The sequence below is a fragment of the Gracilinanus agilis genome, chromosome 1 (assembly GCF_016433145.1).
Source record: "Gracilinanus agilis isolate LMUSP501 chromosome 1, AgileGrace, whole genome shotgun sequence".
Lineage (NCBI taxonomy): Eukaryota > Metazoa > Chordata > Mammalia > Didelphimorphia > Didelphidae > Gracilinanus > Gracilinanus agilis.
The window spans coordinates 617,495,714-617,522,543 of NC_058130.1; the positions used below are offsets into that span (position 1 = coordinate 617,495,714).

The following is a 26,830-nucleotide window of genomic DNA, read 5'->3' on the forward strand; positions in this document are numbered from 1 at the left end:
TTCCTTCCTTCCTTCCTCCCTTCCTTCCTTCCTTCCTTCCTTCCATCCTTCCTTCCTTCCTTTGTCTCTTCCTCTGTCTGTCCTTCCTTCCTTCCCTTCCTTCCCTCCTTTTCTCTGTCTCTAGCTTTCTCTGTCTCCCTCCCTCTTTCTCTCTTATTGCATTTAGTGGCAGTCCAAGTTACATTAGACTTATTTATTGCCATTCATTGTTATTTAAGTATTTGTATTTTATCCTTTCTCTCCCAATCTTAAATTCCTATAGAGTAGGGAGACCCTTGTATTGCTCTGTCTTTTATTTCCTCCACAGAAAAATGCTTGTATAGAAAAGTTGGTACTTAGGAAGTGTCTATTGAATTGAATTTCAGAAGCCAAATTCCACCTTCTGGTTGGAATACTTTATTTGAATAATCCAGTTTTTATACGTTCTAATAGTGTGTGTGTGTGTGTGTGTGTGTGTGTATCACTTAAAGGTTGGTGAAGCTTTTTACTAATATTATGTCACTTGATCTTCACAACAATTTTGGGAGGCAGGTGCTATTATTATACCCATTTTACAGTTGACAGAACTGAGGTACCTAGAGCTTGTGTCTAAGGTCACACAGCTAGAAAGTCTCAGGCTAGATTTGAACTCAGATCTTCATGATCCCAGGTCCAACACTATTCACCCTACCATTAATTTGCTGGGCCAAGTCATGGGTTTGCCTCCTGGTTTCTTCAGTTACTTACTCGACTAATGTCCAGACCCAATGATGGACTGCCACTAAATGCAATAGAAAAAGAGTGAGAGAGGCAGAGAGAGTTAGAGACAGAGGAGAGGAAGGCAGGGAGGGTTGCATATTGTGTGGCATTTCTGCAGTAAACGGCCAGCCTTACTTTGCTGAGAACTGTCGTCACTCTGTCAGTCTCCCGTTGTTAGCACAGTTGGGTTTTTAAAAAGAATTTCCTCCTGGGCTGAATGGGTGTAATCTGGTTCTGAAGACTCAGCTCCATTTCAAAAGCTTTTGAGAGTGATCCCTATTCCACTAGGTGGTGCTAAGTGTTAAGCTGCGAAAACTAGCTCACTTCATGGAGAATTGTTATGAAATTTTAGGACAACAATTTAGAACAAAGCAAAGAGAACTGGAGTCTACACTATAGCACCCCAGGCTGGTGGCCTAACCTGTTTGTATGGAGTAACTCAGTTCATCTAATCTGAGAAAAGACATCTATTATGTTAGAGTAGAAAGAGTCATTGGTGTAGAAGGCCTGGGTTCCAATTCCCCCTCTGACAAAATCTAACTTTGATTAAGCCTTTTATTTCCCTATGGCTCTAATCCAAGTCCCCTTCCATCTCTAGATTTGTTGTTCAGTTGTTTCAGTTATGTATGACTCTTTGTAGGCCCACTTGGGATTTTCTTGGCAAAAATATTAGAGTGGTTTGCCATATCTTTCTCCACCTCATTTACAAATGAGGAAACTGAGGTAAACAGGGTTAAGTGACTTGCCCAGGGTCACACATCTAGTAAGTGTCTGAGACCAGATTTAAACTCAGAAAGATGAGTCTTCTTGACTTCAGGCCTGGCTCTCTAACCACTGTGCTCACCTAGCTGCCCCCTCCCTAGAAATATGGTCCTATAATAAGTAGGAGGTACCTAGTTATTAGTTATTGTGGTTATTTTTTTTTAAATAAAAGGAAATGAAGGTAACAGTTTACCTGGCTAATTTGATCAGTGTAACCTATAAAAATTGATCATTCAGGACTCACAGGAGGTTTTTTCCTCCTGAATTTTCATTATATACCTTGGTTAAATTAAGCAGATAACTGTCACTCATTTTGTGCTGCATGTTAACAATTAATAAAAAGATGCTTCTTTGGATTTTCACCTCCTGGTTTACATTGGGAGAGTAATTCCAAATTGAAGTAGGCACGGGAGATTGGGTATCTGGAAAAGATGGTTTTAAGCAATAGTCAATTCAATTCATTTCATGAATTTCTGGAAATTCAAAGACAAAAAAAAAAAAGAATCTTTGACCTCAGGGACCTTGCAATTGGGAGTAAAGAGGAAGGGCTTACACAACTTAATCAGACAAGTAAATATAAGATAATTTGAGAAGGCAAAGAAGAGTTAGAACTAGAGAGTTCCAGGAAGGCTGCCTGTAGGAAATGGCAAGTGAATGGAGTAGAGGTACCTGCTGGAGTCTTTGCAAAGACACACAGAGAGAGTGCTATGTTTAGGAAACAGGAAGGAGGCCAGTTTGTCTGTAATGTAGTAGGGGATAGTAATCTGAACTACATCTGGAAAGGTAGATGATGTCGCAAGAATATTTTTGTGCATGTCTATGAGAAAATAAAATTGCACAAAATGCCAATAACTTGAAAATCCAAATGCATTTTGTGTTTTTTTCCACATTAAGAAAAATCACAACTACCTATTTTAAAGGGGGGAGGGCTTATACTTATCCTCTTTACGATTTTTAAAATTTTTATTTATTGAATTTACTTAGAATATTTTTCCATGGTTACATTATTCATGTTCTTTTCCTCATTCCTCCTCCTGGAGCCGACGAACAATTCCACTGGGTTTTACATGTATCATTGTTCATTTAGAGTCTACATCCCCAATCATGTCCCCTTCAAACCATGTGATCAATCATGTTATTCTTCTGCGTTTCTATTCCCACATTTCTTTCTCTGGATGTGGATAGTGTTCTTTCCCATAAGTCTCTCATGATTGTCCTGGATCATTGCATTGCTGCTAGTAGAAAAGTCGATTACTTTTGATTGTGCCGTATGTATCAGTCTCTGTGTACAATGTTCTGGTTCTGCTCCTTTCACTCTGCATTAATTCCTGGAGGTCATTCCAGTTCACATGGAATTCCTCCAGTTCATTATTCCTTTGAGCACAGTAGTATTCCATCACCATCAGATACCACAATTTGTTCAGCCATTCCCTGATCGATGGACACCCCCTCATTTTCCAATTTTTTGCCACTATAAAGAGTATGGTTATAAATATTTTTGTACACGTATTTTTCCCTTTTATCTATGTGGAGTACAAACTCAGCACACTTTTCCTCTTTAGATCATGTTTTTGAGAGCAAATGTTTTGATCAAGATGACTACTCTGGTTAGCCAAAAGCTTTGACTGATTTTAGTTCCAATAAATCAGTCATATTTCAAACTAAAAGATGAATCTGAATAACTGAAGAGCCAGTGAAGGTCTTGAAGAATGGATAATGAAACATAAGAATCAATGAAGATTCTTCTTCTTGGCAGAGAGGTGAAGTACTACTGGGGCAGAATATAGTTTGCATGATAAAATATATTCACTGTATTGAGTGTTTTTGCTTTATAATTTTTCTTTGTCACAAAGTAGGTTTCAGGCTTTGAAGAGGGTAGGTGGGAAATGACTGTAAAGACAAAGTCATCAATAAAAAAGGTCTTTTAAAGAAATAGATTGGTTCAAGAAAGAAAAATATTGATACTGGGCATGATCTAAATCTATAAAAATCCAGGTGGCCAGGAGGGACTGTTCTCTCGTGTCTTTATAAGCAGTACATGAGTATACTTGCTCTATGATCCTCTGAATCTAGCCTAGATATATTCTAAAATCTTATTTGCTAGAATTATAAAGCACTTTCTTCACAAAACCCTGTGAAGTTGGTAGTCCAAATATGCCCATTTTACAGATGGGGAAACTGAGGCTCAAAGGCATTAAGGACCTACTTAGAATCACACAACAGGTGTTAGAGAGCCAGCACACAACCACAGGCCTTCTGACTCGAAGACCAGGAATAAGGTTAGCTTAATTCAATTCAGTTTAACAAACATTTATTAAGTGACTGTGATATGTGCTGGGGATACAAAGATGAAAAATGTCTTCATCTGGGCTCTGGGAGCATTATAATCTAATTGTGGTGCTAAGACATGCACATAGACATGAATGCTCCAGGACAAAATGTAATATGTGTAAACGAGAGGACTAAATGAAGCGCTGGGAGAAATTTGAAGAGGGAAGAAAACTTTCACCTGGAGATATAATTAATAGAGAACAATTTCAAAGTGGGGGGTTGGGGTTAAGATGGTGGCAGAATAGAGGCAGGGTGACTTTCTCTACTTACAAATAAATATAGTATACCTCCAAAGGACAAGAAAACAAAATCCAAATGAAAGAAGGGACCCCACAATAGAGCACAGTATCAAAGGTACGTGGGATTTGGGCACCTCCACGCTATAAGGGAGGGAAATAGCTCCCATCAAAACGCGAGCAGATCACTCTTCCCCCACCCCACCCACAGTACCAGAGGCAGAGGCTGTGCTCCAGAGTTAGAGCCAGCGGGGACACAAAATCTAGCTCCTTGGCAGTTAACTGGCACCACTAGGAGCTGGCCCCTGAGAGCAGCAAGACCCAAGATCCCAGGTGGTTGGAAAACTCTGACCTTGGATACTGGAGTGGGGCTGAGAGAGGCAGCAGCAGCACCCAGTGTGCTCAGAATCAGAGGAAAACTTCATGTAGAGGAGCAAATGTGCGCCAAGTTCTGGGCTCTGGGCAGCTGGCTTGGAACATGGGGGCCAGAAGAACATTGTATACAGAGTATACACTGTGGTAAAATCAAATGTAATGGAATTCTGTACTGGCAGCAATGCAATGACCCAGGACAATTCTGAGGGATTTATGGAAAAGAACACTACCTACATTCAGAGGAAGAACTGCAGGAGTGGAAACACAGAAGAAAAACAACTTCTTGAACACATGTGTTGATGCGGGCATGGTTGGGGATATAGACACTAAACGACCACACCAGTGCAACTATCAATAATATGTATATAAGTCTTGATTGACCACATATGTTAAAACTAGTGGAAATGTGCATTGGATATGGGGGTGGTGAAGGGGGGTGAAGGGGAAAGTAAAAACAAGAATCACGTAACCATGGAAAATTTTTCTAAAAAGTAAAAAAAATAAATAAAAAATAAAAAAATAAAAAAGTAGGGTTTAGAGGGAGTGTATTCCAAGTATAGGGTCAGCTTATGAGTGCACAGAATGGGTCAGGATGATATCACAGGTTCAAGTGGTAGAAATTGAGATAATATAAAAGGAGAGTATGAAATAAGCCCAGAAAAGTAAGTTGATGGTCAGCTGGGTGGCCCAGTAGATAGAGATCTAGGCCTGGAGATGGGAGGTTCTTATTTCAAATTTGGCCTCAGACACTTCCTAGCTGTGTGAGCCTGGGCAAGTCACTTAACTCCAGTTGCTGAGCCCTTACCTTTTTTCTGTTTTGGAATCAATACTTAGTGTCAATTCCAAGAGAGAGGGTATGAATTTTTAAAAAAGAAAGAAAGAAAAAGAAAAGTAAGTTGCAATTCAATTGTAGACCTAAACTCTAAGTTTCCCAGATTTTGTTTTTATTGTGTTTAGAGTTGGGAAGCCCTGGAGATTTGTAAGTAGTGGAGTGATATGATTCAAGGGATATCCTGAGAAGATAATTTAGGCAGCAGTGGGCAGGATGAATTGGCGTAAGGAGAAGCTCAAGGCAAGAAGACCCAATTAGAAGTCCATTAGAATAGTCCTAGTGAGAAGATCCAGGGGATGTACTGAGAAAATAATTTAGACAACAGTGGGAAGGATGAATTGGTGAAAGGAGAGGTTCCAGGCAGGAAGACTAATTAGAAGTCCATTAAAATAGTCCTGGTGAGAAGTATTAGAGTTTGAATTAAAGGTTGGAGTGGAAAGAAAGGGGTGGATACAAAAGGAGATACTGTAGAGACAGAATCAGCAGAATCTGACAGCTGATTAGTTAGGTGTCAACAGAAAAGAAGGATCAAAGATGGCTTTGAGTTTTCATGTCTCCATGACCAGGAGGCTTAGGTATCCTTAGCATAAATAAGAAAGTTGGAGAGAGGGGTGGATTTAGGGAAGTTGATGATCTCAATTTTGTACCTATTGAGTTGGAAGTGGCAGTGGCAATGGGTGATGCACCATGACAGGTCAAACAGGAAGATGGGAAATAAAGGGGGAGAGATCTGGACAAGGAGGCTCTTCTGGTATAGAATTGTTTGTTGGAGGGGAAAGAATGTTTAAGGATAGGGCTTCAGGGGATACCTTTGCTAAGGGACAGGAGGGAAAAGATGAACCAGAGCCTGGCCCAGTTTCTCTGAGACCTGTTTGAATGAACTGAGCATATCCCCATCCTTTGGCTGGTTTCATTTCCATTTCAATCAGACCAATGTAGATGTCTCTGTGGATAAGAAGTCTTCATGTCTTTATGTGATAGTGATAATAATAACAGCCAAGATTCAAATAGTGCTTCAAAGTTTGCAAAGGACTTAATGTATTATCTCATTTGATCCTTACAACAATCCTGTGAGGGGGGTTCTATTGTTATCCTAAAATGAGGAAACTAAGAGAGAGGTTGAACAGCTAAGCAGTATAATGGTTTTTTAAAAATTTAAGGTTCCAGCCAGACATTAGGAATTATTTTGTCCCTGTATTAATATCAATTCTAAAGCAGAAGAGTAGTAATGGCTAGGCCAATGATGGCAAACATATGGCACAAGTGCCAAAGATGGCACTTAGAGAGCTCTCTGTGGGCATGGGGGTAAGGTGGGCAGATCACAGAGGGCAGAGCTGGAGGGGAGCAGAGCACTCAGTCCACTCTCCTCCCCTTCTCTATATTCACTGAGGACACTCCTCACTTCACCCACCCCTCATACAGAAGCTCAGTGGGAGTGCTTTCTCCCTCCCCTGTGTGAGATAAGTGGGGAGGGGGTCACCTGACACTTGCTGAGGGGGTGAGGCACAGCAAGCAATCTCTGGGGGTGTGGCATGGTACACAGTCTCTAGAAGATTTACCATTACTGGGTTAGGAAATGGGAGTTAAATGACTTGCCCAAGTTCACACAGCTAGGGAATGTCTGAGGCCATATTGGAATTTTCTATCACCTTTTTTTTAAACTCTTACTTTCCATCTTAAAAGCAATACTGGTTCCAGAGGAGGAGAGTGGTAAGGGCTAGGCTGTGGGGGTTAAGTGGCTTGCCCAGGGTCACATAGTCAGAGACCTCCTGTCTCTAGGCTTGGCTCTCAATCCACTGAACCACCTATCTGCCCACTTTTCTATTACTTTTTTTTTTTTTAAATTTTAAACCCTTAACTTCTGTGTATTGACTTATAGGTGGAAGATTGGCAAGGGTAGGCAATGGGGGTCAAGTGACTTGCCCAGGGTCACACAGCTGAGAAGTGTCTGAGGCCGGATTTGAACTTAGGACCTCCTGTCTCTAGGCCTGGCTCTCAATCTACTGAGCTACACAGCTGCCCCTTTTCTATTACTTTTAAGAAAAACTTTTTCAGATGTTTACTCAAGAACATTTTGTAGTGATAGTCTTTGTTATTTGCCAGTTAAAAAAATCCCTTGGTAAAGGGAGAAAAATGTAAATTTGCAGTGTTGTGTTTGCTATGAGTATGAGTTCATCATCTAGGAAAGAAGTTTTTTTTTTTAAACCCTTAACTTCTGTGTATTGGTTCCTAGGTGGAAGAGTGGTAAGGGTGGGCAATGGGGGTCAAGTGACTTGCCCAGAGTCACACAGCTGGGAAGTGTCTGAGGCTGGCTTTGAACCCAGGACTTTCTGTTTCTAGCTCTGACTCTCAATCCACTGAATTACCCAGCTTCCCCAGTTTGTTTGTTTTTAAATGGTACCATATGTCATTTTTTGGCCAGTAAGTGAATCTAACCTATGTGGGTAAGATTTAGTCATTATCCTAGAACTGGGTTCCAGGGAAGGGGCAAGAAAACTTGAAACAGTAGAATCTAGTTCTGAAGAGCCTTATACAATATCCTTTTTTACATCTAGAAGTATAGTTGACCCTTGAGGTTTAAACCCCTCATAAGTTTCAGTTTACCTCCTGTGTCCTTTCACATGACATGAAGAACTCTAGTACCAAATACAGGATGTGTTGTTTCTGGCAATGGGAAGGACGCAAAGGAGGGGGCTGGGGGAAGCAATACGCTTTGTAGGAGTATAAGATATCAGTGCTGCTTGCTGGCCAAAGATCTGTGAAACGAGACCTGTAGCAGACAGTCCTGCAAGAGAATTAAGCAATCGCCTGGGCAGTGTGACCAAGTGAGGGGCTTGCCTGTATCATCCAGAAAACTGCAGCTCCACGACTTAACTGTTTCAAATCTGTCCTTGTCTCCCCATCATGTAGCGCAGTGCTCTGGCACATAGTAGGTGCTTAGAAGACGCTTGTTGAATAGAAAATGGGTTACTATCTCGTTTGTACTCTACATGGCCACGGATAACCCAGAATTAAAGGAAAAAACCTTAATAAACTTAATAATATATGATATAATAAATTAAATATGATTACATCATAAGTTACACAAATTATGATATTAACTATATTAAATAAAAAGATCAAATAGGATCCAAAAAAGGAACCGTTTGGCTTTTAAAACCCTTCATAGCCTGGCCCATTCATAGCTCTTTGGTCATCTTATACTTCAGCGGCACTGGACTCCTTGCTGTTCCTTGAACACAGCACTCCTCCTGAATCCATAGCTTTGCACCGGTTGTCCCCAAGCCTAGAATGCCCCCCTCCTCCCCTTCACCTCAGCTTCCCAGGTTTCTCCCAAAGCCTTGACTCCGTCCTCTTCTAAGAGGTTTTTTGTCTCCCACGTCCCACCTCTCTCCCTCGACGCCCTTTTAAGAAAACCTTCCCTTCAGTCTTAGGATCGATACCAAAGTATGGAGTGTCTAAATATTGGGTTAGATTAGATATTTCGTATCGAAGCGTTGGTTCCAGGCAGCAGAGCAGAAGTAGGCAACTGGAGTTAAGTGACTTGCTCGGGCTCCCCCGGCTACGAAGTATCTAAGATCCTATTTGAACCCAGAATCTCCTGACTCCAGATCCGGAGCTCTATACACTGAGCATCCAGCTGCCTCTTAGAGCCTTCGTTTTGTGATTACTTTCCATCTACATTATACACATGCATGTGTATGTGTGCACACACATGATACACACATGTACCACACATGGTGTGATGTGTGCTGCATGTACATACACGCGCACAATCATATGTGTGCTGCATATAGCATGAGCATGTGTTAATGTGTGTACAGTGTATACCATGTGTATATTACTGTATATAATATGTGTACTGTAAATATGCATGTACTATATATGATACATGTATTGTATACAACATGTATGTCTTGTATAATATATGTACTGCATACAATGTGTGTACTATATATATGCATATGTACTATTTATGATGTATGTACTGTGTGTGGCATACATATACTCTATATAATATATGTGCATAGTGTATATAGTATGTGTGTATGTACTACATATAATAGGTGTGTGCTATGTATAGTGTGTGTATATGTACTGCGTGTACTGTATATGTGTGTACATATTATTTATAATGCACATACTGTGTAGAATATATGTACTGTATATAGTATATGGGTGTACTGTATATAGTATATGTACTACATATATGTGTGTATCTACGACACATGTGTACACTGTATATATCATATGTGCATGTACCGCATGCCTTCATATGGTGTACAGTAGTATATACTACACATGTGCATTTACTACATATAATATGTGTGTATGGTATACAGTGTGTATTGCTGCATACATGTACAGTGTGTATATGTACAGACCATGCACTACACATGTGTATATTACCACATATATGTATAGAATGTATATATCAAATGTGCATACACTACATACATGTATACTTACTACATATGTGTGCTGTGTATAGTATGTTATTGCTGCATATAGTACATGCACATTACATGCATACACTTACTACATGTAGTATACATTACTGTATGTGGTGTGTCCATGCCATTCATGTATTACATACTATGTGTTCATGAACATGCGTGTAATATATTTATACTTGGGCGTGTGTGTATATGTGTGTATATGTGTACACACAGTTGTTCACATATTATCTCCGCTGTTAGGTTGTGGACTCCCGGAGGACAGAGGCTGTTTTGGTCTTTCCTTGTATCCTTAGAATTTAGCCCAGCAGTAAGGATACCTCGGAAGAGCTTAACTAATACTTTATTGCTTGAGCAAAAAAAGACAAATTCGTGAGTTGATTTTGGCTATAAAAAACACAGGCTGAGATGTAGAGGAAAGCAAAACAGATCTGGAAAGGCAGGAGGAAAAAGCTTTTTAAAGGATAGAACCTTTAGAGGCTTAGCGTGATTATGGACAGCTTACTAGGCTCTCATTTGCCCCATGACATGCCAGTGAGCCACCGAAGGCTATTTTAAGCTGTTTGCTGCCATGCTTTCGATCTTGAACAGGGAAGTGCAGAACTGTTGAGAATATGCCAGGAATTTGAAGGTTATTTTGCAGCATAGATGTTCCTTTTAAGATTGGCAAGAGAAAAAAATTATTCATGAGGAAACAGGGGCCTCGGCTAGAGGAGAACTAGAGATTAGGGTATATGCCGAGGTTTATCGATAATTGAAGCATGTGTATAAATACCAAGGAGGAAAAAGCTGTTAATGTCCATCAGATCTATTGTTAGATTGTGGTGTGACCTTGGAGGGGAAGTGATTGAAAATAGATTCACTTGGAAAAGATAAATTTGGCTGATCCAGACATGAGAAAGCCATACATGTCCCCTAGATGGAGAGATGACATAGAATCAGAAAATTTTTCAAAACCTCGAGAGGTCCAGAAATCACCTCATCCAGTTCTTTCACGAGGAAGCCACCAGCTCAGAGAACACAGCCAGCTGGAAGCAGAGCTGGGACTAGAACTCTTCTGACTCTCAGGCCCATTGAGCTTTCTACTGCACCAGACTGGCTCTCTGTCCTTCAGAAAGACCAGAATACCAAGCTTCAGGGGGTTGCCTTTGCAAGCTAAAACATGGAGGCAAACAAGATGACACTATATGCTACCTCTTGAACCACATCTTTACCTGACATTGGGAAGAGCTGGTGATTTTAGCGTGAATTTCTTTCTATGGGAGGAAATGATGTACTTCTCTGTCTGCATAGGTATAGGCAGGGTAGGTAGGGAAATGCTTCTATCAAGTAGTCTATGTAGCTGTTTTTTCAATGGTCTTCCAAATGTCATGCATGCCTTGGAAGTATGCCTGTATTGATCCTTCTCTCACCCATAGGGGTGGGGAAGTTCTGAACTTGCTAGTCATGAGCCTAGGACTCTTAAGACCTTGCCAGGAAGGAATTCTTAATCTGGGGTCTGTGAACTTCTTTCTTTTATTAAAAAGAAATGAAAGGCCCTTGATAATATCTTTATGTCTCTATATATATCTTCTTTAGAGGATGGATGGTATTTAGATCTCAGAGATAATATGAATGGAGGAGGGATCAGGTGCCCAAGGTCTAAGCTGGCTATAGCTGGTGAGGGAGGAAACAAACACTCCTCTCACAATAGCTATGGATGTAATCTATGCTTCTCTTCCCTGACAGGCTTGATTGATTAAGCCTGTCAATTGCTTCCTTCTAACAGTTGCCCAGGTTGGGGACCTTTGAGAGATTAGATAGATGGTTAACCTCACTAGGCCTCAACCTGAGGTTGGATTAGTTGTTGATAAGGCTATTGATTAGCTATTGGAAACATTGTTACCTGACTGCATATTGATTCTCTCCTTCCCAAGGGCTTTGGTAGAATAACCACTCAGGAAAGGTACTTGTTAAATCACCGTACTATTAGTGGGGAAAGGAAAACAAGATAATAGGTTTGAGGATTTGGGAACCCTATTGCTCTTCGTTTGGCTACTAAGCTAATTGTTGATCAAGTCTGGAGATTTATAGGCTGGTAGAAGCTGGAGGTCTTCACCCTCTCACTAACTCTGACCTGACCTGGCCACAGCCAAACCAGAGATTAGGGAAAGCTATTGATGTTGATGTTGATAGATGATCTATTTACTTTCTAAGCTCTACTATCAATGGTGTTGATTGATCATTAGCTCTCTCTCAGTCGGGTACAGGTTACAGGTTTCAGGCCTACCCCTTCTTCCACCCTTCACCTCCCTCTGTCCCAAGTTCTTGCTCCAAGGGAAGCCCGCTCAAGTCTGAGCTCTCAACTATTGTTCCTTGGGGGGTATTTATAGGGTGGAGCCAACCGATTTTTGCCTCTGGCTCACTGCACCTGGGAACATTCCAAATTCTCAACTGCCAGCCCTGTCAGTCAAGGTGGCATCCATCTTATCCCAGATAATGATTTTAACACTTTAAAAAATATTTTAAAGTAATTGATTTTCCTTGTGATTTTTTGCATCATTTTGTGCATTTATCCGAGAAGGGGTCCATAGACTTTATCAGATTTAAAAGCAAGATCCTTGAAACTAAGAAGGATTTGGTGAGAGGGGAAATGGGCAAGTTGATGGACATCTACATCTTACTAATTCCCTCTTGGGCTTCAAGAAAAAAACGGAGCCTGTTAGTTATAGAATTAAGCTATAAACCAATTCATTACCCACCAAAACTTGCCCTTATTCATCTCCTTGGCTTTGAGATCAGCCATGAAAGATACATCCTACAATGAATTCTGTGGCCCTAACCCTGGTGATCTTTCTTTTCAGAAATCATGAGGTCAAATGGATTTTGTTTAGCAAATACTGAGACAATAGTTATTGACCACAGTATACCAAATGGAAAGGACAATCACTTGGATGTGGATTCAACAGAACATTTGTAAGTATTTTGTTCTGAATTTTGGGTATGTGAAAAAGGCATTCTTGATGAAATTGGGGATAATTCTGTTTGACAGGTTTATGAGGCCTCCAACATGGATATCATAGTGTTCTCAGAGCTATGGTTTGAAAAATAAATAATGGCAGATTCCATAGGCCTGGAATTCTCTTTTTTCCCTATTAAATTCCTACCCATCATTTAAATCTCTACCCCCCCAATGGTTTGAATGCTGAGTTTAGAGTTAGGAAAATCTGAATTCAAATCTAAACCCAGGCCCCAAAGATTAGGAGACACTTCTCCCACTATTTTGTGGAGGAATGTATAGTGGGAGGTAGGATAGGTGTCAAACAATGCATGTATTATCAGAATATATATATGTATACCCTTACCTTCCATCTTGGAGTCAATACTGTGTATTGGTTTCAAGGCAGAAGAGTAGTAAGGGTAGGCAATGGGGGTCAAGTGACTTGCCCAGGGACACACAGCTGGGAAGTATCTAAGGCCAGATTTGAACCTAGGACCTCCTGTCTCTAGGCCTGGCTCTCAATCTACTGAGCTACCCAGCTGCCCCAATTTTTCAATATTTTGATAGGCTTTGCTAATTTTTGTCTCTTTCTCTTTTTTAAATCCTTACTTTATGCCTTAGTATCTTTTCTTTTTCTTTCTTTTTTTAAACCCTTACCTTCTGTCTTAGAATCAATACTGTATATTGGTTCCAAGGCAGAAGAACAGTAGGGCTAGACAATGGGGGTTAAGTGACTTGCCCAGGGTCACACAACTGGGAAGTATCTAAGGCCAGATTTGAACTTAGGACCTCCTGCCTCTAGGACTGGCTCTCTATCTGCTGAACCACCTAGCTGTTCCGCCTCAGTATCATTTTCAAGACAGAAGAGAGGCAAGAGCTAGGCAAATGAGATTAAGTGACTTGCTTGGAGTCTAACAACTAAATAGTGTCTGAAGTTGGATTTGAAACTAGGTTCTCCCAATTCCAGCCTGGCGCTCAATCCACTGTGCTACCTGGTCACTCCTCTCTTCGTTTTAATGAAAAAAAAAGTTTGGTATCTGAGATGGCTCTCTGAGAAGGGAGAGAGTGAGTGATTCAGGGAAAAATTTAGGCTATATTAAAAACAAGGTATGAATAAAAAGTTATTATTTTTTAAAAGTACAGATGACTGTTACAGAAGACCTTTTGGGGGAGAAGAAATAGAAAGCCAGCCTCTGTAACTCTTATCTGAATAGTCCCTATCCCCCTGGCCAAAAAAAAAAGTCTGATTTAAATGCTCACTTGAGTTACTAATCATCAGCCTTTAGTAACTCAAGTGAGCATTTAAAGGGAATTGTAGCCAACTGCCTGTAAACTCCTGGCTGCCCTTTTGGCAAGAGCATTTGCCTGATATATGGAATCCAGGGAAGAACGACTGTTGTGACCTTGGGGAGCAGGCTGTTTATTAATTTCAGACAAGTTGCCAGTCAGGGGGCAAAGGGTGGGGAGAGAGAGAAAGAGAGATGCTGTTTTGATTTAATAGAGGTTTTGCCCCTCAGGCTGCCTCTACATTAAAGTTTGTCCTCAGCTCCACTAAGGTTTAACCACTTGGCTTTGTGCCCATGAATCAAATAATAGCAGGCACATTGCTAGGACATGAGATGGAGCTCATTTCTTTTTTTTTTTTTTAAACCCTTACCTTCTGTCTTAGAATCAATACAAGTGTCAGTTCCAAGGTAGTAAGGGCTAGGCAATTGGGGTTAAGTGACTTGCCCAGGGTCATACAGCTAGGAAGTGTCTGAGGCCAGGTTTGAACCCAGGACCTCCCATCTCCATGTCTGGTTCTCTATCCAATGAACCACGGAGTTGCCACAATAGAACTTATTTTTGATGAGGTAGTTTCTGTGGCGTCACAGCATGAAGACAATGGGTGCCTAAGTCTTTAACAATAACCCAATATTAAATGATTGTGCTTTGATGGAAACAATGCTATATTAGTGTGTCTGCATGTGAGCCCATGAAAGAACAGAAAAACAGCACTGATTATCCTTCCCTTTGCCTTGATTGGCTGAAAGAACCATCAAACCCATAATATCAGGTCAGAAAATGAACAGGTCACTTTAGCCTCTTCAAACCAGTTGAGAGTAGAAGTATTTGACACGATGGCCAGAAGTCATGTGAATTCAGCAGTAAAAGCCATGACATCAGCATCCTGACTTATTTTTCCAGGGCTTCCTTCCTTCCTTCTCTGTCACTCCTGAGCAGGATTAATTCATCCTGTGGAATGAGGAGGCACATGAATAGGAAAATATTCGTCAGGAGATTTTGTACCTTGGCAGATGCTTTACTCATGTCATTTTCAAGTTTGTAGGTTTGTTCCATGCCATTCTGAACATAACATGTTTTCAGAAAGGCAGAAGCAAACTGGTCCTTTGGCTGATTTATTTGTTCTCACTAAATAATATAGTAAAACCTAAAATAAAATGCTTTTAAGGTTCGAAGAGTGCTTTGCAAATATTATCTCATTCCTCCCTACCCCCTCCAACTATAACCTTGGGAGGTTGGTGCTATTTTTATTATCTCCATTTTACAGAAAAGGAAACTGAGGCAGGTAGAGACATGACTTGCCTCTGGGAAGTGTCTGAGAGTAGATTATGAAATAAAGTCTCCTTGACTCCAGATCCTGTGTTTTATACATTATTCCATCTAGCTGCCTCTATGGCTTATTAGAGAAATGCCTTATGTTGTTGATTATTGATTCTCTGAGGGAAAAAGCCAAATGATTTGGGCAATGGTTTCTAATCCTTTGAACCAATTATTTTTTCTTTTAAAATTTATAACAATGTTTTTACATATTTTCATTTCCAAATGTCTCTTTTCCACTCCTCTATGCAGTAATCCTTTCCTTATTAATAATCAATAAAAAAGAAAGGGAAAAAAACCCTGTCAAAAACAGCCAGCACATCAGCCAAATCTGACAGTATATGCATTGTCTCATATTCAAGTTCCCTTTTTCTGCAATGAAGGGAAGGAGGTATATTTTCTTCTTTCCTCTCCAGGGTCAAGTTTGGCTAATATAATTGCATTGTGTTTATTTGGGGGATTTTAAAAAACCAACTCCTTTTTAAATCTAAAAATTTTTTTTGATCCCCAAACAATAGTAGCTACATAATTAGTACTTTTTGGTTGAGAAAATAAATTATGACAAAGAGCATGTTTTTAAATGAATTTGAATTAATCATAACACCTGCATACATATGGAATAGTAACACATGTTTAAGCCATTTTTTTTTAGTATACGAAGATATGCTTGCTTGGTTACTGTACTGAGTAATGCTTCTTATCTTGTTGGAGCTGTATAAAATCTAGTTTGATCATGTGGACTGCATATGGATTTGTGGACCCTTTGCAATAATTCTATCCCTCTTTAGGGCCTTTCTGCTCACAGGTTAGAAACTATTGTTCTAAGAGTCTGATCCCCCCACTCCTCAACCCCATAATGGTTATATACACCTTTTCAGTTAAAGTAGAGGTATCCTTTCTATAGAGTTATGATGACAATTAATTAGGTCATTTGGAAGCTGGGTCTTTTTATTGCTGTATAAAATGAACTATGAATCTTGCTTTCAAGCCTTATCTGGCAACAAGTCCAAGGAAGCTCACCAGACATTTCCAGTTATTTCTCTCTGCTATGGTATATTTTGTTTAGTCTTGCTTCCTCCTTTTCAAGACATTTTTTAAAGCTGCATTCATCATTTTTTTCTTTCTCTAATAAATGGGTTTTGTCCCACCTAGTAGAATTTGACCAAGTGTCTATTCAAAAGAAAATAATTGGACATTAGTTATTGTGGAGGAGTAAAGCATAAGATCCCCTAATCCTCTCTTTCCAGTGTGTCTGAAACAGGGATCACATATTAAATCTGCTTCTCATTACCTCTACTTGTTCTCCAGGCCAACTTAAAAAAAAAGACTTAGAATTAGTTGTAGATTTAAAAATATCTGGATTTTTTCCTACAACAAATAGTTGTATATCAGTGTAGTACAGTGGAAATAATATTTTATGTAGAGTCAGAAAATCTGAATTCAAATACCAACTGTAGCTCCTCTCTGGGTAAGTCATATCTTCTATCTGGCTTAAAGTTTACTTACAAGTATAGAAAATGAGATAGTTAAACTAGATGACCTTTATTTTTTTTAAAATATTTGTTTTTATTTTTTATTTTTTAACATTTTTAAACCCTTAACTTCTGTGTATTGGCTCCTTGGTGGAAGAGTGTTAAGGATAGGCAATGGAGGTCAAGTCACTTGCCCAGGGTCACCCAGCTGGGAAGTGTCTGAGGCTGGATTTGAACCTAGGACCTCCTGTCTCTAGGCCTGACTCTCAATCCACTGAGCTACCCAGCTGCCCCCAACTAGATGACCTTTAAAAAGTCTTTCAGATCTAAAATTATGATCTTGGTTATTTTTGGCTTTAGAAGGCCATTTTTAGGTTGGAAGGGGAATTGGTGTCATGAGATATTAAGGCTGTCACTAAGGCTAGAAGTATACATTTCATTAATGTGTATATTTGAGAAGCTCTTGTTGTTTTATATAAATGGGGGGCACTGCTAGAACTGTTTTCTTGGAACACATTTCCTTGAAAGAACGATTGTCCAAGAATCCAGCTAAGGGAGTGGGTAGCACTTACAAGTGTCTTTCTATAGAGTTCTTTGTATTTCATCCATTTAACTTTGTATCTCTCCCTTTCCTTCTTGCTACTTGGGTGCAGTAGGTTCTTATCTCTGGGTTTTTAAAAATTTGTCTTGTTTTTTTGTTTCAGGTTTGAGAATGGCAGTGAGTTTACCTCAGAGTTGGAAGATAGTGAAGACCCTGCAGCCTATGTCACCAATTTGTCCTACTACCACCTGGTTCCTTTTGAAACGGACATTTTGGACTGACTTTCTAGTAGCCCATTCATCCACCCTCTGGCCTTTTATTACTGACTTATGCTGCTGTTCCATAGCCCTCAACCATTTAGACCAAAAAGTGGTCATCTAACCCCAGATATGAGATGATGCCTGCAATGAAATCAGTTCTGTGGCTCAGATCATCAGTGGGTCTCCATGTACTTCCTAAGGTACAAGTTTTTGGAAGACAGTGGAAACAGCGGAAGAGAAATCACATTCAGGTGGATTCTGGTATCAGGGAAGAGTATACAGCAAAATCTGCAGCAGCTTCTGAAGCCACAGGACGCCTATATGCCTGACTGACTGTAGTGAAGCACCCCCATGGAAATTCTTTTCCTTTCAGTAAAACTAGCCTATTTCTCCAAATTCCTGGGCAGCCCACATTTCACACCTGGTGTGATGGATAGCCACCCAGTGCCTATAGGGGAGACCTACTGTGAAGGAAGTGATTCCAGTCAGCTTTGATGGGTCTAAATATTTTATTGTTTCCCTACGAGGAGAGTACCACTTCCTCCTTTTTTTCTTTAAAGTGGCCTGGGCATCCCTTTTCCCCTTCATTCTCTTCCACCCTCACACACACACACACACACACACACACACACACACACACACACACACACACAGACATACACACCTGTGACTCATGTGGAGTTCTGAAAATACTTGGAATGAGATTATGAACTATTGCCAAGTTCTGAAGACAGGAAGGGAAAGTAAGTCAGCCAGCCAGTCCATCAGTAGCGACAGGATTTCCCTGGGAACCAGGATGTGTTATTGTTGTTTTCAGGTCACATCTGGACAAGTGAGCTCTGTTAAGGCTCTCTCTCTGTTTTGTTTTGTTTTTTTTTTTTTACTGGAGGATAATCACCACTGGGTATTATCTGCAGCACAAGGGGAGACCATTGAGGATCAGGCTGCTCCCTGGATAAGCTTGGACTGAGTTAATGATGGGCTTTGAGAGATCAGGCCAAAAGGAAAAGAATCCATTCTGGGCTAACAGCTCTTCAGTGTAGGAGTAATGAGTCTCTTTATTACCATCCAGCAGTCAGAGGTTTGACCTCACTTGCTGTTTGTGAAGTATTTAATGAAATAATTACCATGTTTAATCTGAAATGATGAGAAACAGGAAAAAAGCTATCTCTGAACTGGTTACCTCTCCAGTAGTGGTTTCCTTAGCTTGGTAGCACCCCTGGGTGCTTTGCCTTACATTCTCCCAACAAACTTTCCATCGCTAAGTGTCTACTAACCACAAACGTTTGCTAATGTAAATAATAGTAAATTATTGAGAATCCTAATTCTTTTACATATTCTGTTTTAAAATCTATTTTAATGAAATAAAATATATTACTCTCCTTAAGTCTATTTAAGATGGCTTGGTTTCAAGAAGCTTCCCCCCACCCCCTTATCCCTTTATGTATTTATTAATGAGAGAATCAATGACCAGAATGAAGCAGGACCTATATCTTCTGGTTCCCAGCTGAGCATCCTTCTTTTTCTGTGTTGTGGGAAGTATATATGGTCTGAGAAACTCATGCCCCTCAGATGTGATCTGTGGACCTTACAAAACCAACAGATAATGGATTTTGGAGTCTGGTTCTCCTTTCCCCTTTCTCTCCCATTCTCAGTTCTAGAGAGAACTGACTGGTCTCCATCCCTCTCTGAGGGAAGAGAATTCAAAAGAATATGCGTGAGAAAGGGTTTGGGCTTACCATTTTGGTCCAGAGCTGATGTAACTGTCGACCATTTCCTTGGAGTGGGCCAGAACTCTGAAATAAAAATACTTAGGCATTGAGATTAAGTTGTACCTTGGGTGCCCTAGAGCCTTCTGGACCAAGATGAAAGGGCAGTTGGCCTTTTCCAAGCCAAAGGAAGGGAGGTAAGCTTCCTTATGAAAAGGATCTCATGGAAACTATTTGAGGAGCTTGTAGAGGAGAATCCCTGGAAAAGATGGCCAATAGTCTTTGCCCTCACAGCATTTTGTGACCTTGCCTGGTCTTCAATGGCCTCTTGTATCAAGACTCCCTATACTCTTCTGCCCTGGATTTCCCTTCCACATTGGAGTCCTCTCTATCTTAGCAAGGTCCATCCTCATTGAAGACTAGGATGATAGAGACCATTTCATCGACCAAACACTAGTTCACTCCAACAACCCTCTTGTTATTGTCACCTCTTTCCCCACCCACTCCATGCTAAGAGATTCCCATCAACTTCTTGGGGAAGCTAGGAACCAAGAGGTCCTCAGATTCCAGGCACAAGCCTGGCAGATATTTCCCTAGAGAGGAGATGTTTCAACCCAAGCTCAAGGTACAGAGAGAACTACCCCTTCATCCCATCCCAGTGTTTCTTAGTAACTTCATATCTTCAAGTATGGGCACATATCCAGTGCCTCAAAGAAAACTGTACCAACCAACAAATTAGCCAAGCCCGACAACAATGCCTCATTCCATACCTGTAGTCAACCATGTCTCTGCTGAGATGAGAGAAGGGTGCTTTACTGCCAATATCCTGAAATCAAGAATGGTCTTGGATTGACCAGAGTCATGATCAATCTATCAACATTTATTAAGCACCTCTATATACCAGGTACTGTGTTATGCTCTGGGAATACAAAGGAAGGCAAAAGGTAATCCTTGCCGTCAAGGATCTTGCATCAAAACAAGATGTAAAGGGGGAAGGAAGAGAGTATTTATTGGTGAGGGTTCCTGGAGCAGGGGGTGGAGGCTGCGGGGGGGCCAGAACTGGTGGGATAATGAAGTTCAAAGGTTTGTAGCCAAGTGGGAAAGAAGAGATGGCTGATACGGGAGCCCTCCTGAAATGAAGACTCTCTTCTTCACCCTCCCCCTCTCCAATCAGAGAGAGAGAGGAGCCCCAGGGGCAAGAGATAGAAGTGCTATGAATTCCAGGTCCAATATGATCTAGTCTAGTCTAGAAGAGTGCGGCTAGGTGGTGATGACTCAATAATGAGTAAATAGGTAGGTGCACCTTCGTAGATACACTTTGCACAGTAGATATCTTTTCTGAAAAGTTTTTGATAAACGATATAATTTTAATGTACCACTACTTGAAACAATAGTGTCAAATTCTAACAGACAGGGCATTAAGTTGTACGTAGGGATCCCTGCAGGCTGCATATATTGCCTTAGAGAACCACACACTAACATTATATAAGTTCTATGGTATTTTAAATTTATTTTGTTAGATGTTTCCCAAATACATTTTTTTAAAACCCTTACCTTCCACATTAGAATCAACATTGCATATTGGTTTCAAGGTAGAAGAGTGGTAAGGGCTAGGCAATGGGGGTTAAGTGACTTGCCCAGGGTTACACAGCTAGGAAGTATCTGAGGCTGGATTTGAACCCAGGACTTCCTCCCTCTAAACTGGAATCCCAATCCATTAGGCTACCTGGCTGACGCCTCGACAAACATTTATTTACTATGCTAAATGGCATAGAGGTTGTTTTTCAGTCATTTCAGTTGTGTCCAATTCTGTGACCCCATTTGGATTTTTCTTGGCAAAGATACTGTAGTGGTTTGCCATTTCCTTCTCTGGCTCATTTTATAAATGAGGAAACTAAGGCAAACAGTGTTAAGTGATTTGCCCAGGGTTATACAGCTAGGAAGTATCTGTGGCCAGATTTGAACCCAGGTCTTCCCAACTCCAGGCCTAATGCTCTATTCACTGGGCCACCTAGCCTCTCACCATATAGATGTTATCAATTAAACTATGATGTGATCTATACTTTCTCATTCTCAGTCTATGGGATAGGGCCTTATTTGTCATGTCTTTGTTTTGTAGGGTATTTTGAGCCTATTTTAATTGGAAATGTTGACTATAAATCTTTTTTTTAATGTTTTTATTGATGTTTTGTGGTTTTTCACATCACAATCACTCTCCAATAATCTCCACACCCCTGCCCTGCCCCGTGTAACCAAAACAACAAAAACAAAACAGTCCAGCAAAACAACCTGATACAACTGTTTTTGGCTATAAATCTTGGCTGAATTCTCTGTCCTAGGTCAGGTTACTCTGCTATGCCACCTGTTCCTCAGCAATTCTATTCTATCCATATTGATTGGGTCCCTTTAATCTATTGTGGCTGGTTTAGTAGATCATCCAATATGTATGACTTTTAGCTCTTGTGGGCATTAAAAGGGAAATCAAGTACCATTTTTCCAGTCCGGAGCTCTCCTAATGATCAAGGCTTGCACCCAGATAAGGACAATAAACATTTTTTTTAAACCTTTATAGTACTGATAATAAGTATTGGTTCCAAGGCAGAAGAGCAATAAGGGCTAGGCCGTCCAGGGTCACATAGCTAGGAAGTGTCTGAGTTCAGATTTGAACCCAGGACCTCCTGGCTCCTGTCCTAGCTCTCTATCTACTCAGCCACCCAGCTGCCCCTTCAACAATAACCTTTAAAAAAATACTGCCCTAGCATCTTGTATTGTCCAACAGTGTGATTTTGTAGAATAAGGTTACCAGCTTCCACTTGTGTCTGTATTTCTTGAGTATCATTATGTATTGATGGATGACTCTTACTTAACAAGGTTACCTTCATAATCTCATTTAGAAATTCTCTTCCTTGGATTCTTAAAGTTATTATTAATAGAATGTTATGAATGAAATTGTCAGATGAATGCTCTTTTCTAGGAAGGACTGGGGGGACTGGTTGAGCAATGGGTGCATAGGCATCTCTGTTTGGGGATGCCCCAAGATATCAATGATGCCTTGTGCGTTCCTAGTCATATAGGACCTTTGCTGCCATTTATTCATTACCCATCAAATGTAAAGGCAAGAAAACTTCTGTTTTCAATGTTGTACCAGGTGCTATGTGGGATATAAGAGAAATATAAGATATTATTACTATAATCCAGGATTTTACAAATTGTAGTTGTGGTAGGGAATAAGCATTTATTAAACTATGTACCAAACATCGTATATTAAGCACTTAACAAATATTATTTAATTTCATCTCCACAACAACACTCATCGGATATAGGTATTTTTATTATTCCCATTTTATGGTTGAAGAAACTGAGGCAGAATGACTTTCCCAGGGGCACACAGATAAATGTCTGTTGTTGGATTTGAACTCAGGTCTCCCTAACTCCATATCTGGTGTTCTATCCATTGCGCCACTTAGCTGCCATCTATATCTATATTTATATATCTATCTCTATACACACACACAGCTGTAACCTATCTGCATATACAGGGCAGCTCTTTAATAGATTTTAAGCTCTTCTAGGGCAGGAACAATTTCTTATTAATCTTTCTTATCTCTCCAAACACTTAGCACAATCTTAATGATGAAGTAAAGTAATGATTGCTTTAAGTAATCTGAAAAGTAGATTATCCTGAACAGGGACCTAAACAATTTGATGTGGGAGGGGAAGAGGAAGAGCATTCCAAACCTGGGGAAGAGAATGAAGAAAGGCATGATGGAAGTAGGAGTGGACAATTGTTTCAAGGACAGGAAGGAGACAGCCTAGGGTCTTTATGGGGGAGAGATGAAAGATTGGTTAGATCAGTGGTTCCCAAACATTTTTGGCCTAATGCCCCCTTTCCAGAAAAAAATATTACTTAGTGCCCCCTGTCACATACTACCACCACCCCCTTACAGTTATTCACTGCCCCCAAATGCACCTGTGGCCATCACCACTCCCTTGGATCACTGCAGCACCCACTAGGGGGCGGTGGCACCCACTTTGGGAACCACTGGGTTAGATAAATAAAATGGGAGCAAATTAAAGAGTGAGTACCTTAGAAATCCAGATGAATAAGAAAATGTATTGCATTTGGGAATAATCAGCATGGAAGTGATATTTTTTTAAATACAACACTTCATCAATGGCTCTCAGCCCCTTATAGTCTGGCTCTACTGAAACTGCTCTTTCGACAGTTACCAGTGACTTCCTCTTCATCAAATCCAATGGCTTCTTTTCCCATCCCACATCCTTTTTGACTTCTTTCAGCAATGACCCAACTGACTACTCCTTCCCTTTGGTTATTCATACCTTTTGTGGCTGTTAGAGATACCACACTCTCCAGGTTCTCTTCTTACCTAGTGGTGTCTTCTCTCTCTCCTTTTTTGGGTTCTATTCTGGCCCCTCCCTGGAACACTCTGGAGTTGCTTGGATTGAACATTATCTCCCGTTCCCCAAAGCAGTTCCAGGATATTCTACCTCACAAATGTTTCATCACAGGCACAAGTGAGCGGCATGAAACAAAATGACTGGAGCTATTTGATTTCTCTATAAGAAACTCAGAGAGTGAGAAGTAGTTAACTTTCTCCATTTTAACCTGCTCCTGCAATTAGAGTATAGGTATGAAGGCTACTTCAACTATGTCCATAAGGTGTTCAGCTCTTCAAAAGAAAGAATAATCCTGGAAGGTGGAACAAGGATCACAAGAAAGATAGGGCAATGCGGAAGAAGACTGAATTTAGAATCAGAGCTCCTATCTCCACTGCTTATTAGCTGTGTGACCTCAGGTAGGTTCTCTGATACTCACTTTCTCTCTGTAGAATGGCCATCTAAATACATAAACAAACAAATAAATAAAGTGGACCTCTAAGGACTCTTCAAATACTTAAATATATGATGGCTTCTCAAGGTTCATTTCTAACTGCTTGTAGGCATGATTAGCTTTAACCAGTCTCTTGAATTGGTGTTTTGTGACTTGTTGCCCTCATCTCCTTCCCAAGAAGCATCTTTTTGGTGAGAAGACAGAATTAGGGGCATATAGGTGGCTTGGTGGACAGAGAACCAGGCCTGAAGATAAGAGGACCTGGGTTCAAATCTGACCTCAGAGATTTCCTAGCTTTGTGAGCCTGGGCAAATAACTTAACCCCAATTGCCTAGTCAAGCGATGGTGAACCTTTTAGAGACCATAGAGACTGAGTGCCCAAACTGCAACCCTTACTGCATGTGAGCCTTAAACCAGACAGAGGAGGGAGTCAGAGCTCCCATTGGGCTGCTAGGCAGAGGGGTGGGTCCTGTTAGAAATGTCCTCAGCTAGGGCAGAAAGGGGAAAGGGAGCAGTCCCCTCCAGTGCCATAGGTTTGCCAACATGGGTCTAGCCCTTTCTGCTCATCTGCCTTGGAATCAATACACTGTATTGATTATAGGCAGAAGGTAAGGGATTAAAAAAAAATAAAACCCTTACCTTCCATTTTAGAATCAGTACTGGGTATTGGTCTTAAGGCAGAAGAATGGTAAAGGCTAGGCAATGGAGGTTAAGTGACTTGACCAGGGTCACACAGCTAGGACGTGTCTAAGGCCAGATTTGAACCCAGTAAGGGTTTTAAAAGAAATAAAATCAATTGATGATAGGAAGACTGTCCTTTATAGAACAAGATTCTTGATCTATTTTGCTCTTAAAAGTTTGTTTTGGTGTTTGTTTTTGTATTATCTGTCAAACACCTTGTACTATATTGTTTTCTCTTAGTTTAAAGTGAATTAACTTGCTAGAAATCACTATAGATTGCTTGAGATTACTCTCATCCAAGCAGGATGGGTTTGATTTTTTTTTTTTAATTTCAGCTGATGGGGCAGCTAGGTGACTCTGTGGATTGAGAACTAGACCTAGAGTTGGGATTTAAATCTGGGTTTAAATCTGGCCTCAGACACTTCCTAGCTGTGTGACTCCAGGCAAGTCACTAAATCCCCATTGCCTAGGCCTCTTCTGCCTTGGAAACAAAAACGGTATTGATTCCAAGTTGGAAGATAAGGGTTTTAAAATTTTTTTTTCAGCTGAATTTAAATGGAAATGGAAATTGCGAGCCTTGAAATCCAGGCTTCCTGAAATGTGCTTAAATGAAAAACCAGATGGTTTGATCATCTTTAAAACCACACACCAGTGACTATAGTCAGGGGTGTTGCCATCCTGGTCCATTTTAAACTTCATGTCTACATATACTTCTTCCTTTAAATTTAGGTTTCTCAAACAGCAACTAGGCTAAGCGTGCTTTGAGCCTTGGCTCTCACCCCATGGTTCACCTCTCTGGGGAGGCCAGACCTTGAGAGCCAATCCTCATTTCTTCTCCATTCATTTAGGGTGAGCGTTGGTCTGACATCTACTGACCCTGTGTCACGACCACAGCCGCTACAAGGTGTGCTGGATGTTTTGTTTCAGGCTAGGATTAAAAATTATGTTCTTGGGTATATATTACCCAGCAGAGGCTTTGAATCTTCACTGAAATATAAGCAACTTGACATCCCAAAATAAATGCCTACGGTCCATGGAAGGGTAAATTTTATGGAATTAACAAATAAGTATATTTGTCAAAAGTAGTATTAAGAAGTTTCTCTCTCTCCCCTCCTGGGCATCTTAACCTAGATGGCTGTCCAGCTTGCCTGTGCCCAATCTTTTCTTTCTGATTGTCACCCTCAAGAAGGTAGCTCTAAAGTAGGACAGCAGAGGGCAATGTAGGGACAGCATTGGATGTAGACATGACCTTAGAGCCTCTGGGTAGCAAAACTTTTTCTGGACCTTATCATAGAGTCTGGGAAGAATTCAAGGGTACAGTTTCTACTGTACTTGTCCCATTGGGAGATGATCTAGCACCTATATATTACTGTATGTGTGTGTATCTATATCTATATCTATCTATCTATATATATACATCTATCTATCTATCTATCTATCTATCTATCTATCTAGTTGGAATTGCAATTAAGAAGACCTAAGTTCAAATCATGACCTAGACACTTACTGACCAGAATCTTTGTGACCTTGGGCAAGTCACTTACTCTCTCTAGGTCTCAGTTTCTCTGTCTGTCAAATGGGATAAATGATGACACCTCATCTCATAGGATTGTGTGAGGACTAAATAAAATAGCATAATGAGTATTTTTGTAAGTTTTAAAGTGTTATAGAAATACTAGTTTTTATTGTTGTTATATCCTCTTCAGACCAAAGTCAAGAATCAGACTCCTAGATTAAGTCTCATGTCTGTCACTTAATAGCTAGGTGACATTGTATGGTATATTTTCTCAATTTGAGCTTCAGTTTCCTCGTCCTTAAAGTGAAAGGTTGGAAAAGATCATCTCTAAGTCCCTTCCAATTCTAACAATTCTATAATCCAAAGTTTAAATCTGGGATAAGGATTTGTATGAGTTAAATGACATTATCATTTTGAGAATATGTAGCATAGAAACAATCTCAGAATTGGTCATAAATTTAGAGCCAAAAGGGTCCTTAGAGGCTAT

At 40.3% G+C, this 26,830-nt stretch overlaps 1 protein-coding gene across 1 annotated transcript in view; it reads left to right on the forward strand.

Moving 5' to 3' along the window:
• PXDC1 (PX domain containing 1) overlaps positions 1-18,160 on the forward strand; it is a 63,403-nt gene extending 45,243 nt beyond the window's left edge. Inside the window, 2 exon segments of the mRNA XM_044683742.1 lie at positions 12,569-12,686; positions 17,489-18,160. Of these exon segments, the coding sequence (XP_044539677.1) occupies positions 12,569-12,686; positions 17,489-17,606 (236 nt within the window). The 3' untranslated portion in view covers positions 17,607-18,160.
• The last annotated feature ends 8,670 nt before the right edge of the window (positions 18,161-26,830 follow it).